At 43.2% G+C, this 16,712-nt stretch overlaps 2 protein-coding genes across 3 annotated transcripts in view; both read right to left on the reverse strand.

The window, feature by feature from the left end:
- Positions 1–16,712, reverse strand: part of LOC111069217 (piezo-type mechanosensitive ion channel component) — a 33,203-nt gene that overhangs the window by 8,467 nt on the left and 8,024 nt on the right. The window contains 16 exon segments of the mRNA XM_022359167.2: positions 2,069–2,226; positions 2,300–2,871; positions 2,873–3,105; positions 3,173–3,665; positions 3,753–4,374; positions 4,438–4,997; positions 5,056–5,253; positions 5,395–5,628; positions 6,187–6,243; positions 7,231–7,428; positions 7,730–7,892; positions 7,954–8,073; positions 8,152–8,278; positions 8,891–9,201; positions 9,263–9,527; positions 9,610–9,833. Coding sequence (XP_022214859.2) covers positions 2,069–2,226; positions 2,300–2,871; positions 2,873–3,105; positions 3,173–3,665; positions 3,753–4,374; positions 4,438–4,997; positions 5,056–5,253; positions 5,395–5,628; positions 6,187–6,243; positions 7,231–7,428; positions 7,730–7,892; positions 7,954–8,073; positions 8,152–8,278; positions 8,891–9,201; positions 9,263–9,527; positions 9,610–9,673 — 4,375 coding nt within the window. The 5' untranslated portion in view covers positions 9,674–9,833.
- On the reverse strand, positions 604–1,694 carry LOC111069225. 2 transcript variants are annotated; one of them, XM_041596051.1, is made up of 2 exons: positions 1,565–1,694; positions 604–1,504 (listed from the first exon to the last, which is right to left on the reverse strand). In XM_041596051.1, exons 1-2 carry the CDS (start codon positions 1,673–1,675, stop codon positions 854–856), a joined length of 762 nt encoding a protein of 253 aa, XP_041451985.1. In that variant the 5' UTR covers positions 1,676–1,694; the 3' UTR covers positions 604–853. The 2 variants fall into 2 exon arrangements, with proteins under 2 accessions (XP_041451985.1, XP_022214889.2); XM_022359197.2 differs by having other exon boundaries at positions 604–1,129; positions 1,196–1,694.

Consider the following 16,712-nt stretch of genomic DNA (forward strand, 5'->3'; position numbering starts at 1 on the left):
TAAAACAAAAATAAATTAAAAGAATTCATAAAAAACCGAGGAAATACATATACGGTTCTTTTTAATCAAAATCAAGATGTACTCATAGCTGTACCCTCGGCCAGCCGACGATTTTATATATATTTTTTGTATACATATTTCTGAACCTATCCCAGGCGCATTCAATATGCTTATAGCAGATAGATCTTTGAAATTAAAAATTACACGAAAATTGCAAAAAAATTTGTAGTAATTAAAGTATAACTTTGCATATAAAAAAAGCTTTCTGTTAATGTTAACAAATTCAGTCATTTTGATTTCATATAATTTTCAATGCAATAAATGAAAAGTATCAATTTGAGCAAGTTTTAAAAGTAGTGTAGAGTAAAAACGATTTTGAGTATTGTAAGAAATATCAAAGATCAAATATCAGGAAAGATTTGTTTTAAAATGATTTTGATTAAGATTCCATATTATTTTTAAAGCAGTTGTTTTTAGACGCTTTTCTATTCCTCATGCTGTTTAGAAGTAAGTGAATAATACAGCCCCTGAATAGGAAATAAAACAAGCCTTGGTCATTCTGAAAGTGGCATTGAGACCATTAAAAAAAATTTATTTATACACTTTTTGATGGACGCACAGGACTCTGATTGCGTCAGAACTCATCAATGAAGAAGTATTTTATTTGGAAAAAATTCATCTAAGTTGACAAGTGCTATTTACAGGGCAGACTCAGAGAGAGGCAGGTTCTTGGGGCTCCCACCCAATGGTTTTATTGCCAAAAACTTGAGCACGCACATCGATCGAATGGGTTTCTTTGTACAGAGTTCTACTAATGCTAGCAAAGATAATTAGATTCAATTAGATCAAAGATTCATCCAATACATGGTCCATGCAGCAGTGCGGGCTCATAGAAGGCGCACATCAGCGACTCCATATAGTAGACCGTACCCACGGGTCCCCAGCTATGCGGCCGCTGGGTGGAGCGCAGGGCAGCCTCGTCCCTGGCCCCCGACAGGTTGCTGGAGTGGCGCTTGCCCTGGGAGGACTGGGCGGCCTCGTCCAAGGAGTAGCTGGCGTTGCCCATGCTCTGGTGGCGACGGTGCAGCGACTTCTGGCGCATCGTCACCTCCTCCTCCCGCTCTGCCGACTGTTTGGGTGGGAGAAATGAAGTTCTGGTCGGTTTCTGGCAGAGAGGGTTCTTCGGCCACTTTACCATTTCCTTGCTCAGGGGCGATCGCTTGATGGACACGGTCTCGTTCCAGGAGACAGCTGCATTTGTCGAGGACTGGCGACGGTGTTCCCTCCGCAGATTCGGGGTCAGATTCGAGGACATCACTGAGCCTGAGCCGGACCCACTGTGGGCCATGGCGGTGGCATAGGCGACCATGGGAGGCGCCAGGCTATCCATGGTACCCGGAGGAGCACTGATATCCGAGGAGGCCAGACCCAGGGAGATCCTTTTCGGCTCTAGGAACCCCTCGGTAAGAAGGGCAGACAGAGCCTCAGTGCTGGGCGTCGTGGGCTTCGAAGAATGGATGCATTTAGGGGGAGTCTCCTGGGTCAGGACATTCCCAAAACTTACAGCTGTCGTCGGGGCGAAGGGTTCCAGTCGTGGCAGGGCCATTGCCACAGTGGCCTCCTCCTCGCTGACCGACTGCACGTCCACGAACTCCGTAAGCTCCTCGCAGGGCATCACATTGATCTCCGGCTCGATGACCACACAAGCATCGGCACTGTCCACGCTCTCGACGCTGCTCTCGCAGCTGGACAGGAGCGAGGCCCGGGCCGGCGAAGAGCTGTCTGAGCTCGAGGCACTCTGCTCGTCAGGGGTCAGATAGCCGGAGCCCTGGCAGGAGGTGAAGCTGCTGTTGTGGGCCAGCGGCGCAACCTCCGACATTGTCTGATCCGAGGGCGTGCGTTGCCCTTTCGGAGGCAAGGCCAAGCCAGAGATTAGTGGGGGAACACACGCGACAATTCCCCACGATCAAAATTCAAAAAGGGGAATTGAAACGGAAAGCGCGACGCGAATAACGGAACTTAACGAAGGAAACACACACCCTCGGGTGCGATTTCCAGGCCAACTTACCATCAAAATGCGTCTGCTTGTCCAGGGGTCGCAGCATCTTCTGCTGCGTGGCCCGAATGCGCTCCATCTTCCGCTTGATCTTGAGCAGGACCTGCTTCTCGTGGCCGTGTCGATGGGCAATCTGGTTCTGCCGCAATCCCTCAATGATATCAGCTCCCCTGTTGTTGAAAGCAATGCTCGTTGCTCGTAAGTACCGCAGATATGATCCAAAGCTATTTGATATTAACCCACCTGGAGGCCAGAATGTTGTTGGCCTTCGTGTCCGTGATGATATGGCAGAAGTAGTGGGACTTGAAGATGCGCAGCTGGAAGATGATAAAGGCAAAGCAGATCGTGTCCCACAGCAGAACCACCTGATGCGTGATCTTAGGGCATTCGCCGGGCGCCAATATCAGGTCCGTCTCATCGGACAGCATCAGTTCCTCCTTGAGCACGTTGCTCGTGCAGGTGATGCCGAGCATGTGTACCAGCCAGCAGCAGTGGGTGGTCAGGGGCGTCATGAACAGGCAGCCGGCCATCTGGAAGCTCGTCTTGATGAGGATGTTGGCCACGTTGAAGGCCAGCAGCCACTCCCAGCGACTGATGATTGTGTTGATTGGCCGCAGATAGAAGTCGGAGCCCTGCCAGAGGAAGACGAATGCCCCAATGAGGTAGCCCAGGGCCAGCAGATCGGCTATGTTGGTCCCGGCCAAGAAGACCACGGCCAGGGTGAACCAGTAGAAGCCGCACAACACCCCGTTCTTCAGGATGTCCGAGTAGTTGCGAATGTACGAGCAGAAGTCGTGGGTGGGATTGTCGAAAGGGCGTCCTCCCCAGCTGGGCAATGTCCGCGATGACGCTGCGGTTGCTGCCTCCGGGGTAGTCGTCGTTGCTGGCATACCGCTGCTCGATGCAGAAGATGCTCTTCTGGCGGTTCAGAATGATCAGTACGATGAAGTCGAAAATCAGCTTGGGCACATGGTTGAAGTGCAGGGCTCCGGGCAGCATCGTCCAGCGTTGGATGCTCTCCCCAAAGGCGCCCTCGTCCCAAGGATAAACTGCCAGAAAAGAAACAATATCAATCAACATCATAGGCTCTATATGAGGATCCCTTTTAGCTCCTACCCAGACATGAGCTTGGTGGCAGTCCCACCAACACGATATATTGCATCAGTATCGAGATGGCAAAGAAGGCCTGGAACACTCCCCAGATCTTGGCGCACTGGGAACGCCTCAACAGCAGCAGGACGACCAGCCAGAGCGCATAGGCCACGGCCACAATGTCCTGGCGGTAGGTGATGGTGGATACCAGGGCAATCAGCGATATCTCGATGCCAAACTTGTAGAAGGCATAGTTCAGGAGGTACTTGACGAGGCCCACTAGATCCTTCTCAGCATCCGCGCGGATGATATTGGGGAACAGCAGCTTGGTGGGCGTGGCATTCAGGGCTCCAGTCTTCACTCTCATCTGCAGCTGACGCAAGGTGATCACGGCATGCATGGTCACAATCACCATGTAGATGATGTACGTGCGCAGCAGACTCATCAAGCCGCCCTCCAGCTTCTCAGCCTTGGTGAGGCCCACCCATTCGGCGTTGTTGGCCGTGCGGTTGTCGGACTGTGAGCGGGAACAGGTGAAGGTAAAGGAAGAGGTAACGGACTAGAAAGAGATCATCGTGGTAGGAGAAAATACAAGCCAACTCACGCAGAAGACATTGTACTGGGTGTGGCTCAGGTACTCAATCTGGTAGATCATCTTGGACAGGACGATGATGGTGACAATAAACGATATCACGCGGCTGATTATCACTTGGATGGCCTTCCGAGAGGTGGCACCCAGCACACAGAAGCCCACAAAGACAATGTGCAGGACGCAGACCTCGCTCACGCTGCACACAAAGGCGGCGATGTAGACGGCCTTCATGATATGCAGCTCCAGGAAGCGCCAGAAGACGTCCTTGAAGTTCTTGAAGATGTACTCAGACTTGTTCTTGATCTTCCGGAAGGATATCCGCACCAGATCCCGCACAGAGGTCTCAAAGTCTGTGGTGGCGCCGCCGGGCGCCGCCTCGCCTGATGGACCCTGGGAGCGACGCAGGGAGCCGGCACTGCCGCGACGCTTTGAGTGCGCCGCTTCCAGGGCCGTTGTCTCGGTGGGTTTCTGCTGTGCAGAGCCGCCAGCTCCCGGCTGCTGTTGCAGCGAGGCAATGAACCGCTTGTGGAAGTAATGCACTTGGATCACAGTCAGGATCACAATGATCGTGGGCGAGACCAGGTGGAGGAACAGATCCTTAGTTTGGTAGCGCTTCAGGCCAATGTCGTTTTGTCTGAAAGAGGGGCAAACTTCATTAGAGGTGGGACTTCTCTCGTAGCCAAGCAGCATAACCTACAGAGTCTTGGACACATTGAGATAGTCATTCCAGTACGTGTCGAACTTGTCGAATTGATATGTGTAGATCAGGATCAGTATGGACATGGCGTAGAAGATGAGGAACAGCCAGAAGCCGTACATGATCTTTACCCAGGCCTTGGACGAGGACTGAAAGACCAGCAAGAAGAACAGGAACAGGGCCATGTAGCAGATGCGGAATCCCGTCATATTCTCTCCGGTGATCGCGCAGAGGAAGATCACCAGTACCAGCAGCCAGATCCACAGGCGCACCAGCAGGTTTTTGATCACATCGCCGGCCTTCTTTAGGAACTTTGAGGTCTTCTTGCCGTCGTTGATGAGGTAGCTGGACCCCGCGGAGCCCACGGTGATCTGCAGCGGAGCAATGATGTCCGCCAGGGTGCTGTCCCTTCGCCGGTCGCGCTTCTCCTTAAAGAACTGACGCGACGTCACCCAGAACATCAGCACGAAGGCTGTCTTCACGATCAGCGGCACACAGGGACGCATGTGGTTCTCGATGGGCCGCTCGAACCCAATCTGCTGCAGATTGATGCCCGCCGTCTGCAAGTAGGATATCATATCGTTAGGATATTATTCGCGTTGGGTCCTTTCAACTTACGGAGACCTTCGTGGGAAGCTCATTGTTGTTCAGGTCCATGCCGTATATGTACTGGGCCACCAGCAGCACCTCCGCGTAGAGCACGATGAACGGACTGGACCGCATCATCGCCTTCCGCTGGTTGGGTATCATCCACAGCACATTGGCCCACAGCAGGAGGACGAACGTCAGCCAACTGTGGTACACTATGGACCAGGCCTAAAGAGGAGAGAAATACAACAAATTTCTTAAGAAATGAACTTCCCGCTTTCCCCATGATTCATTCCGAGTGCAGAGTAATCTAGGCATCTCCGAGTACTACTATTTGTAGCTACAGAAAGGGCTTTGTAATTGACATACCATCATTAGAATATTGGTGAATATGTAGCTGTTCTGGTAGATGAAGCCCCCCACACTGACAAAGCCATACGATATCTGATCCAGTATCGAGGTGGTCGTGTTCTCCTGCTCCGATCGCTGATCCAGCGAGTCCAGCGGTATTTCATTGCCACGCTGAGTGCCGCTCCCTGCTGCCGAAGATCCGCTCTCCAGGGGCTGGGCTGTGCGCCCCTTCCGAGTACTCTGACGCACCAGCTACACAGAATGATTTGCGAATTAGTTTGGCATTGCACTGTACTATCGCAGTGTAGACGTACAATAGTGGAGATAGTAAGTAACACATGGTAAGTATTGTATGTACATACAGAGAGCGATACTAGAGTTCTAGGTCAGCTACGGGTGATACTTAGTAGGTCACTAGATCTGGGTGAGAGTTGTATGCTATTGATTGGTTACTGTTACTGTTACTGTTACTGTGCTGTATGGCCCACAACTGACAGACAGACACACACACACAGTCCTACACACTTGCACGGTTAGTTTCGGGATAACAATATTATTTGTTAGGATAGATCGTACGAGTAGGACTTGGGGACTTGGATTACTAAGGTATTAGTACAATCGAATGCTCTAGAATACATATATGTACATAGATGTTGGACGAAAACATTTTAACATACAAATAATTACAGGAGCGGAAACCAAAAGATAGATAGATATATAGATAGATAGATACAGATTCTAGCTTTAGTCTAATGATTAGGTTAGGTTGTTAGGGAGTATTTTGGCGAATAGTGGAGTTAGTTTACGTACAGGCGTCGTCTCTGTCGGTTCATTTAACGCTGCGCGCTGATCACGGCGCAAAGAAACCTAAAGCGGAAGTAATAAAAGAGAGCATAAACAAAAATCAAAACAAAACCAAAACATAAAGGAAAATGCGGGAAAAGCGCAAAACAAATTGTAAGATTTCGGCAAAAGGCACACAAATATTTATGGTGAACGTCATCCCAAGTAATGTTAAGATTTTTGGGTTATCTTTGGGTTACAGCACAGACAAACATTCAGTTGAGTTAGTTTGCGCACAACACAAATAGCAAATAAAGTATTTTTATTCAATAAAAAGGAAACGAAAGCTTGATTGGGTTTGTCTTGAAAATCTCTCCAGGCACATAGTTTGATTAGCTGTACAAATCTCCCACAAGCGAACGGACACATTCGGATTGAGGTGCAATATTCCGAAGGGAAAATAGTTTTTCGAATGTAACATCTTAGTGGAACTATCGTGAATCTGCTACATCAGTAAATCGAACTGTAATAAACGAGTCCAACGATTTTTACAAACAGAATCATTTTGGCCCGCAACTTTCAAGGATTGGGTCATGAAGAAATCAGTAAACTAACTTCCCCAACCTGATAGATTTAAATAGAGTAAAAAGTACGTCAAATCAATATTGGGCAAGTACTTATCCCTTGAATCATAACAATGATAGATGATGATGTTTAAAGAAATCTACGAGAGCGTAAAATATCCCTTTGTCCGACTGACTGCCTCATCAATGCACATTTCAAGCGAAAAATAATCAATAAGTAATTTAAATCGTCTTCGGCTACAGGGTTATGAATATAATTTCGCTTTTGTAAATTGTTTTCTTTTTCTAGAGATTCACAGGGCATAAAACGGTTATATTTGCTCGACCTTTACCCTCTGATATTAATATTTACTATCTATTCTGCCAATCCTTGAGTGGCCCCAAACCCCGCCCAAGTGTTACACATTCACACACCAGAAACCCAAATCGATACAGGAAAACCCTAATCCTAGTCCCAATCCCCTCTGGCATCAATCCGCTCGCTTACACTCAGGCGCTGTGCTCGATTTGTGGTGGAGGCGGTGGTGGATCCAGCGCCGGGACCTGAGCTGTCCTTGCGACTGCTGCCCCGCGAGGTCTGTGAGGTGCGGAGCGTCAGCTGGCGGTTTGCTTTGCCGGTGTTGTTGAGGCTGCTGCTGTTGCAGTCAAGCTGCTGGCCAAAGGCGGTGGCAGGCTTTGCCTCCAGCTGCGAGGTGGTGGCACAGTGGTAAAGTGGTTCGGTTTCGTGTGGTGTGGTTAGTGACGAGTTTATTGTTAGGAATGTTTAGTGTAGATTTTTGTTTGCGTGCGGGGAAAGTGTGTTACGGGGGGGGGGTTGAAGATTGAGCAGATTGTCCGAATGTAAATGGCAGCAGGAGAAGAGCGGAAAATCAGAGCAAAGAATTGGTAACTAGATTTGTGTTAGTGGTAGGCCCCAGGCCGTGGTATGAGCTGGATCCATCGAAAGGAGTGCTAGTGCTCCCTCCAGCTGTAACTTGGACACTCACCCTGGGCTTGATCAGATGCTTGGTGGTCAGAGCCAAAGCAAAGTAGGCAAAGAACAGGGCAAACGGATTCAGATACGAGTCCAGATACAGGGTATTATTATACAAAAGGACACGTATATCCGGCGAGCAGTAGGATTCAATGAGCGGCTCCAGACCAATCAGACTGTGGACCAAAAGCAGTAGATAAGTTGCAGTTTCACGGAGAAACCTCACCATTAACTTACCGCGCCGTCAGGCTGGTGTGATTGAGGTGACCCTGCATCCACGGCGTCTGGTAGGACACGATGGACAGCGAGTGGAGCACAAGGACGACCATTACGCAGCGCAACAGCATGGCGAAGCCACTGCAAAGAGGTGTAAAAACGTAAAAGCAAAATGAGAAAACGTCCGTCCGTCCGTTCTAAGTTGATTGTGGCACGCACCGTTGCAGCGTCTGGCAGGTTGCCCAGTAAGTGCCGGCCAGCAGGAAGATGAGAAAATAGAATCCACCCGGCACCGAGGGACGCAGCGCGGCCGCAAAGAACAGTGTGGCCAGGCAGAAGAGAGGCGCTGTAGATACAAAGATAGAAAAGTGTGAACCATAAAGTATATTCTCTGAAATTGATATTTGCAAATGGAAATCTGAAACCTTTTCGAGTGAGTTGCAGTTCTTGTACTGGAAGGACCACAACTTGAAAGATCTCAAACTCCAAGAAGCCCTCCAAGGCCCGATGCTGATTTAAATTAAATAATTTAAATACAATATTTACTCTTACACCACATTTAAAACTTAGCCAGTTCTGAGTGAACTACAAAGATATGCATTCAACAGATTTTTGTATAGTTCTTAATCATTTCAACATTTTATTTAAGACCACAAACTTAAGTTCTCTGAACGGATTTTTACCATAGTAAATATGTACTGCCGAATGAATTTGATGACCCCTCTATAGCAGGGCTCGGCACGGCCCTATCTAATGGGTATAGGAAAAGGCGATGCCGCTCATGTACACGTGTATTATTGCCTGCTGTCTACGCACACAAACGCACTGCAAACCATATGAGTGTGTGCGATAACTCTTTATATATCGCTAGTTTTTTCGATTTTACTATGGTGTATTGGATTGTCTCTGGGATCAGAGTCTTCCTCTGGTTTGCAGGTTAACATTCTGATTTACTCACAGATCTTGATCAATCCCTCGAAGTGGATATGCTGACTGATCATGGAGACCCGCTTCCGCAGCTGCTGCTGCTGCTGTTGCAGTGGCGTCGTTGCCGTAGCTTGCTGCACATCTCCGCCATTGGCATCTGTGGGACAGGGGGGCTGAGTCGTATGGGCGGGGTCGCCGGACTGGGCCTCGATAAGCTCACCGTTCTCCAGCTGCTCGGCATTGATGGGCTGTGCAGCGAGTCGCTTCACGCTGAGGTAGGAGCCAAGAGAGGTGGCAAACACCAGGACCTCCGGGGCGAGCCATTCAATGATGGCCAGGGGCCTGAATGGTAAGGATCGGGATGAGTAATATATGCTTTAATCTCTAGGGCTACGCTACCCACTTTAGATCGATGAAGCTCACAAAGCCAATGTGCCTGAGCAGGCGCTCGCTGAAGGAGCAGTTGTAGATGGGCAGCGTTGTGCTGACCGCCAGTATTTGGAGGGCGATGTGCCCCAGCAGGACTAGAGTGCTCAGTGACAGCAGGATGATAAAGAAGGCGGTGACGGATCCCTTGAAGTTGCGTCGCGTGGCCAGAGGCACAAATGGCGACATGAAGAACATGAGAAGGTATACAAATGATATGCCCACCGGTCGCATCAGCGAAGCTACAAGAATAAATAATGGCATGGTCGTTATGGGTCGTTGGATGAACGATATCAATCGATATCAATGGGGATCGTAACTCACCCAGAACCAGCACCGCCGGAACGACGACGCGCTGCAGCACCATGCACGCATAGCTGAAGGCCATCTTGGATGGATATGGATATGGATGCTCCACTCTCCCACTCCCCCGTGGCGCTCACGTAGCTACTCCTCCTGCTGCTGCTGCTGCGTCTCCTGGCAGACGACTCATTCATAAAAGCTTCCGCTTCGATTGCAATTTATATCCCACAAGCAGCGCAGAGCAGCTGGAAGTACAAAAAAAAACGATCGATAGAGGATAAATAAATTGGAAATTAAAGTTAAAGCTGTGCAGAGCTGCTGTTTCTCCACAGCTCTTCGTCTCCAACGTTTGATAATCCTTAATTAAGCTTACTCGAAAAAGAAAACGAACCCAAACCAATTTACGGATATAAACATTGACACACTTTTAATTAACACTGGAAAAACGAGCACTGAAAAGTAATAAAATCAAAACCCCGACCATTCTCGCACCCACTCGCCAGTGTCCCTACTATGGGTTAAGGGGTTATGGTGTGGGCGTGGCAATTGGTAGCTTCGCACGCTATATTTCCTTGGGTTGGGTTAGTTTCAATTTAGCTTTTCCACTTTTCCGCTTTTTTCCACATTTTCCTGCTGCGAGGAGTGGCTTTAAAGCGATAAAAGAGAGAGGGAGAGAGCAACGAGAAGAGGGCGTCGGGACCAGTTGGCTTATGGATAAATGTGTAATTGACATTCAATGGCACATAATGTGGCATTTATTCGAAAATCAGTTTAAACTAATGGTCGAGAAATTGTTGGGCCAGGAAAGGAAACAATGGAGAACGTTTAGGGAGTACGGTAGGCAACTTAACCCTTGCCTTATTTAATGAGATTCTTGCTTAGTCACTTTGATAAGATGCCCAAGAAATCCTCACTCGATGCGACTTCTCACGGCACTCTACAGAAGAAGATCTCAACATTTGTGGGAGGGCCTGACAGAATCTGGGAAATAAGACCTACCAAAGTGCTTAACTTGCTAAAACTTCCACATAATCCTACATCTAAGAATAAGAAAAAACCTATGGAATATTTCTGAAATTTGGTTAGATACTCCTTTGTTCTTAAATCTAGAAACATATTGTATATGATACCAGAGCATTGTGAATCCAATCTGGATCTGCCCTCTGTCATTCCGGAGCAACTCCGGAACAAAATTCTCAAAATGCTCTCGGCATGCTTTTTGGGACAACAAAATTTACTCGAAATTACAATAAACTCTAGTTTACAATAGCATACTCCTGCAGTAGTTAAACTTTTTCTTCTCCTTTTTTTTACATATGTACATACGTATGTATGTTTGTATGTTTTTTGTGCCTGTCATTTATGTTATTGGCAAATTTTATTAAATAAGTTTTAATGGCGAGCTTCTGATCTAATCCACACATACTCGACTCGTATTCAAGGGTATTACTAATGCAAAATTCACAAAAAAGCGGCAAAATCTCAAAATAAACACACACAAAAAAACATTGCTAATTTCGCGCACAACAGCAAACGAAAACAACAAACACAACAACAAAATATAAGATCATCAGTAATGACGTAATTTGGCATGAACAAAACTTTTTAATTCATCCTCTCTTTGCAAATGCAAAACAAAGAACACAGAGCAAAAAGAGTGTTCTGAGAGAGAACGAATGGGAGAGGAAATGAAAGCATGCAAAAAGATTATGCCTCCAACGCAAAACACATCCGGACATAATAGGGGCTGGCTAATAAGAGACCGGAGATACATACATACATATGTTAGTCAGAATGAGACAGGGGCGAGAATTCAAACTGGGAGCTATAAAACGACTGACGGGCAGACAGCTGTGCCATGAGGGGCCGACAAGCCTCAAGTGGGGCCACACCTACCCCACAAAACCTAGCATTCTCATCCTCACTCAATCTCCGTCTCCGTCTCACCCTCTGGCAATCGGATTCAACCAGACAGAAAAAGAAAACAAGAAATGAAAACAAAGCAAGGCCGAAGCTTTTGATACCGTTCCTGATCCATCAAGCAGCCAGCCGATTATAATGTTATTGAATATTCGAATATATCTAAATGGTGGTCGCAGGTGCTACCTCCTATGGATACATTGCAAACTCGTGGATAATATTACTAAAAGCTTTCTCTCAAAGGGTGTATGTATGTACATCTGCCTGATAGCAGAGCCTCCTAATGACGATAACGAAAAAATAGTAGTAGGCGCATCAGTAAATGATTGTTGATGGGCTCCGGTTTGCCCGCAGGCAGACATGGGAGGGAGGAAGAGTCGGAGCAGATGTCTAATGGCACAATAATGCTGATGGAAATGCATTTGTATTGTATGGGAATTGTGTCTAATCAAGAAGCAAAAAAACAAATGGAAATTACTTAGATTCTGAAGTCGCCCGTTAATACAAATATAAAAATATTATTGCTATATCATAGGATAAACCTGAGATGCAAATATTATTTTCTCTCATCTTTTGTATGATGTGACCAACGATTTATTTATTATATTATTTAGATAATTCAAAATATTCATATTTACATTTATTCGTAACGTTCATAAAAACTATTCGCTAGCACTGTTAACCAACTCCTGGATTCGGCATTAACCAAAAATCAAAGCTTCCCTCTGTTCGCATAACGATTGCTTTTAAGAAGAGAGTCGGGAGCACGTCTTATCGATTCATTCAGTTCCGTCAGAGCCGACGCCATGAGACACGTGTTGATTCTGCGGCTCAGTTATAGGCCATAGTAGGCAGAGCACGCAATACGCAATACCTCCTACAGTCCCCCAATGCCTATGAATATGAAATGGCCAGAAGAATAGGCACAAGAGTTTATCCCGCGTTTTTTTTGTTACTAATTCATGGGCCATGCACGCATCGATGATTGCTGTGACGCTGCCGCTGCTGTTTGGCAATTTAATATGAGCATTATCATGTACATATCGATATATGGATACTTATTTACATAATCATGCCGATTGGGGGGCTCTGCAGCTGTTGCCTGACAGCCATATGGGGTAGACTCAGAAAGTGGCAAGAACTGGGAATAGCTCTTGGCGGCCTGTTGCTGCTGCTACTTATATTGTTTTCCATTTCGATTTGGGTTTCCATTTGATTTCAAATGTTTATTGTCTCTGCATTTTTTTCTTCAGAGCAACAGAATCAAACACAAGCAGCATTTGCGCTTTCATTTGTTTTTCTTGTGTTAACTTGGCACACATTATCGGATTGGCATGCGACTTCAATGCCGTCTCTCGGTTCAATCGGTTCTATCATATTGCAATTTTCAATGCTGCCATTGTTGTCGTGGCTATTGCAAATGAAACGCATGTTCTGGCACTTGAAAATAAACTTTACCATTTGTTTCGATAGATGACAAGCAGCTGATGGTTAACATTGTACTGGGTGAGGTCCATGTGGAATATACATTTTTATATTATGTATGAATGTATCGTTGTAGTGTGATTGTATGTATATGGGTAAAGTTTAAGACATTTTAATGAAAATTGTGTTACTATGGCTTTTGAATATAATGAAAATTCTTCTCAATGTCTCAATGGAAATATAAATTTCTCAACTTTGGAATGTGTAATATCAAATAAAAATATATGAATGTTGCATTCTGTCTAACATCTGAGAAGATTTATATCCATTAAAATTCCCCGCTTTCAATTTCCGAAATTTTTGTTATCATCAGAATGAAATTTTTATATGAATTAAACTACGTAAATACTGCATTACGAGAACACTGATAGAAAAAAGGCATAGTAAAAATAACTACAATCATATTTGAATTTAAAATGCCATTTTTAAATACAAACAGTAAAATTTAATAGAATTCACTTTGATTCAAACATAATTGTATTAAAATGGCTTTTTTAATACGGTCATATTTAATCTTAATACAAAACACTTCAAAATAACTATAATATATTAAAATTGTAGTTTAATATGTTTCATATTTAAATTAAATATTATTATGACTTGATTTTACAATTTTTGTTTTAAAATCAAAAGAAAAGTTTTTATTTTAAATATTCCATATTAAATGAAATTATTCTAGTTGAAAACTTTAACCAATTCACAGTGTGAATTTCATACATTGAGGACTTGAAATGTAGTCCGCGTAGGCAATAATAATAACCGATTAGTTTAAAAATGAAGTATACTCAATATAAATATGAAACATATTAAATTTAAGCATAAAATATTTTTAAATTCAATATGAAACATATTAGATTTAAATATTAAACATATTAAATTTAAATATGAAACATATTAACATTAAATATGAAACACATTAAATTTAAATATTTTCATATTAATATCAAAATGTAAGTGAAAAATATTCAATTTTAATACAACCACTCTTGGATGAAAATCAATGGCATTAATATTAAAATCTAAGTGAAAATATTAAAATTTTAGGGCTTTTTTCTATCGGTGAAACATATTAAATATAAGCATTAAATATTTTTAAATTCAATTTGAAACATATTAGATTTAAATATTAAACATATTCAACTTAAATATGAAACATATTAACATTAAATATGAAACATATTAAATTTAAATATTTTCATATTAATATCAAAATGTAAGTGAAAAATATTAAATTTTAATACAACCACTCTTGGATGAAAATCAATGGCATTAATATTAAAATCTAAGTGAAAATATTAAAATTTTAGGGCTTTTTCTATCGCTGAAACATATTAAATATAAGCATAAAATATTTTTAAATTCATATGAAACAATTAGTTAAATATTAAACATATTAAATTTAAATATGAAACATATTAACATTAAATATAAAACATATTAAATTTAAATATTTTCATATTAATATCAAAATGTAAGTGAAAAATATTAAATTTTAGTACAACCACTCTTGGATGAAAATCAATGGCATTAATATTAAAATCTATGTGAAAATATTAAAATTTCAGAGCTTTTTTCTATCGGTCCTCCCTTAACTTTCTCGAAGTTTCTGGAATCTAAATGAATTGCCCTATCTTAATCGCCTTACATGAATAATAAATTGTAGCTTTTTAGCAGAGAACTCAATTCCAAGTTTGCTATCATCTCATTCCGCACTCGGTTCCCCCGTTCCCCCCGTTTCGTTCATTAGCAGCTTCATTGCAAAGTCTGGCGGCTGGCACTTGAACTTTGTCTGGGCGTTGCCATCTCCGGACACTGTCATTCCACAGACAACTCTTGCAGTTATACATACTACGCGTACACGTCTTTGCAGTTGTATTTTCTTGAAGGAAACGGCAAAACGTTGACAAAGTCAAAGTCCAGCGCTCCTCCCACTACCCCCTCTAACAGGCAGTCCGCGTGTCTGTTGACCATTAATTTTACATTAATTACAAATGGCAAACGAGTAACCCAAGCTTTGCTTCCGACAACCCCAGATTCCATTCTTAGCTTCCACTCTTTTCAGTGTCCACTTGTGCACTTTGCCTTACTTTGTTTCTATACCCCGTACTCATGGAGTGCACGGGCATATTGGTTTAGCAGTAAGAGAGAGAACCTCGTAATCTGTGTGATATGTGCATGTCACACGCTCTGCTTTATAATGTTTTCTTCTATTTCCCTCCAGCACTTCAGCTGGTGACATCACACACTGCGTTGTTTGATGATTGTCAATGTCAATACTTGGACAATTGTTAACCCCTTGTGGAAGGGAGGGACGCGGCCCATTTGATGCTTTAAAAATAAAAATATAAAACACAAAAGCAAAGCATAACATAATTGCTTAAAAACACGCAGCACTAAAATATAGGGAGCGAGGAAAATGATGAAAACATTTCATTTGACATTCTTCGTGTGCGTTTGACAGAAAAGCTCACCGATAAAGAGCAGGCAGCAGTCAGGCAGCGGCCAACTTCGCATGCAATTTTCTTACAAAAATAGTTGAAAAGAAACTGGAAAGTATCTAGGAAGAAAGTATTGCGACTAGGAGATACTCGCTACCTCTGGCGTAATACCTGTAATCTCGTAACTATGTACATATATCATTTTAAATTCAGTTTTTCATTGGAAGTTCAGTGTTCAAGTCTCATACTCAACGAATTCTATATAATAAAACCAAGGTGTTGTAGGCCAATGCACTACTGAATCCATCTCGTCAAGGAATCGCTCATTGCTATTGATCCAAACTCCATCCCCAGTATACCGCTCAAGGTAACAAGTACAGAGTTATCGTGCTAATTTGTTTTTGAACGCATGGCTGCCAATTGTTTAAATTTGTATTTCTTTTTCAGTATCTTCTATCCTATTGTTATCAAATTTGCTAGAGTTTCTTGCTTACATATAGCTTCTCGCAAATGCAAAAAATTTATAGATTGCTTTGTAAGAAATGAAAAAAACAAATATTGTAAACTCAAGATGGGAAGTTTTAACTCGTTTTAGTACGCTATGATTTCAGAGAAAAAAATTGCTTAACATATACATACATATATGTATGTATGTACATACATAAAACCTTCGAGAACTACGTACTAGATCACATTGGCTGAAGGCCATGCCTAGATACTCGTGCTGATAAGAAAGATTCATTCCCTTAAGGGTACTTAAAAAGAAAACGTAGTAATTGTTTTTAGCTAACAACATAATGAACAATCTTGAAAGCCTGTGGATAGCTAAATATGTAGTACAATGTAACATTAATTTAGAGATTTATTTAATGCTGAAATGTAATTATTAATTAATCAAATCAGCATGAATTGACTACGATATTTCCTTTTTGTTTAAGATCATCTAGTATACGAGTATTTTTTGTTATATTCCTATTCTATTGTATTGAGAGGGACTCGCTCGGAGAGAGGCTCATAGAAGCGGTGCAATAAGACATAAGAGATAGGAAATAATCCGAAAATTTTTAATTACAAACATATAAATTGCACACAAATTGGAGTGTTCAATATTTTATATTTTATGTAATACTTTCTTGAGCTTGACAAAATAGCAATTCAAAAAAGACCATGAATACTTCGAGACAGGGATCGTAGCACAAGAACCTAATTTTTCGAGTTCATTTTATAAACTAAAAATAATAAAAATCAGCAGCCCACCAATTAAGGGAAGTTTTCGGTTAG

Source organism: Drosophila obscura, unplaced genomic scaffold (genome assembly GCF_018151105.1).
Source record: "Drosophila obscura isolate BZ-5 IFL unplaced genomic scaffold, ASM1815110v1 contig_9, whole genome shotgun sequence".
In the NCBI taxonomy this organism is placed as follows: Eukaryota; Metazoa; Arthropoda; class Insecta; order Diptera; family Drosophilidae; genus Drosophila; species Drosophila obscura.

Excerpts from the sequence above, each read along its gene's own strand:
- LOC111069225 (XM_041596051.1), bottom strand. The coding sequence starts at position 1,675 with ATGCCCTGCGAGGAGCTTACGGAGTTCGTGGACGTGCAGTCGGTCAGC. Across the intron at positions 1,505-1,564 it reads CCTTCGCCCCGACGACAGCT|CCCACGACGCCCAGCACTGA; the intron begins GTAAGTTTTGGG and ends CATTCTTCGAAG.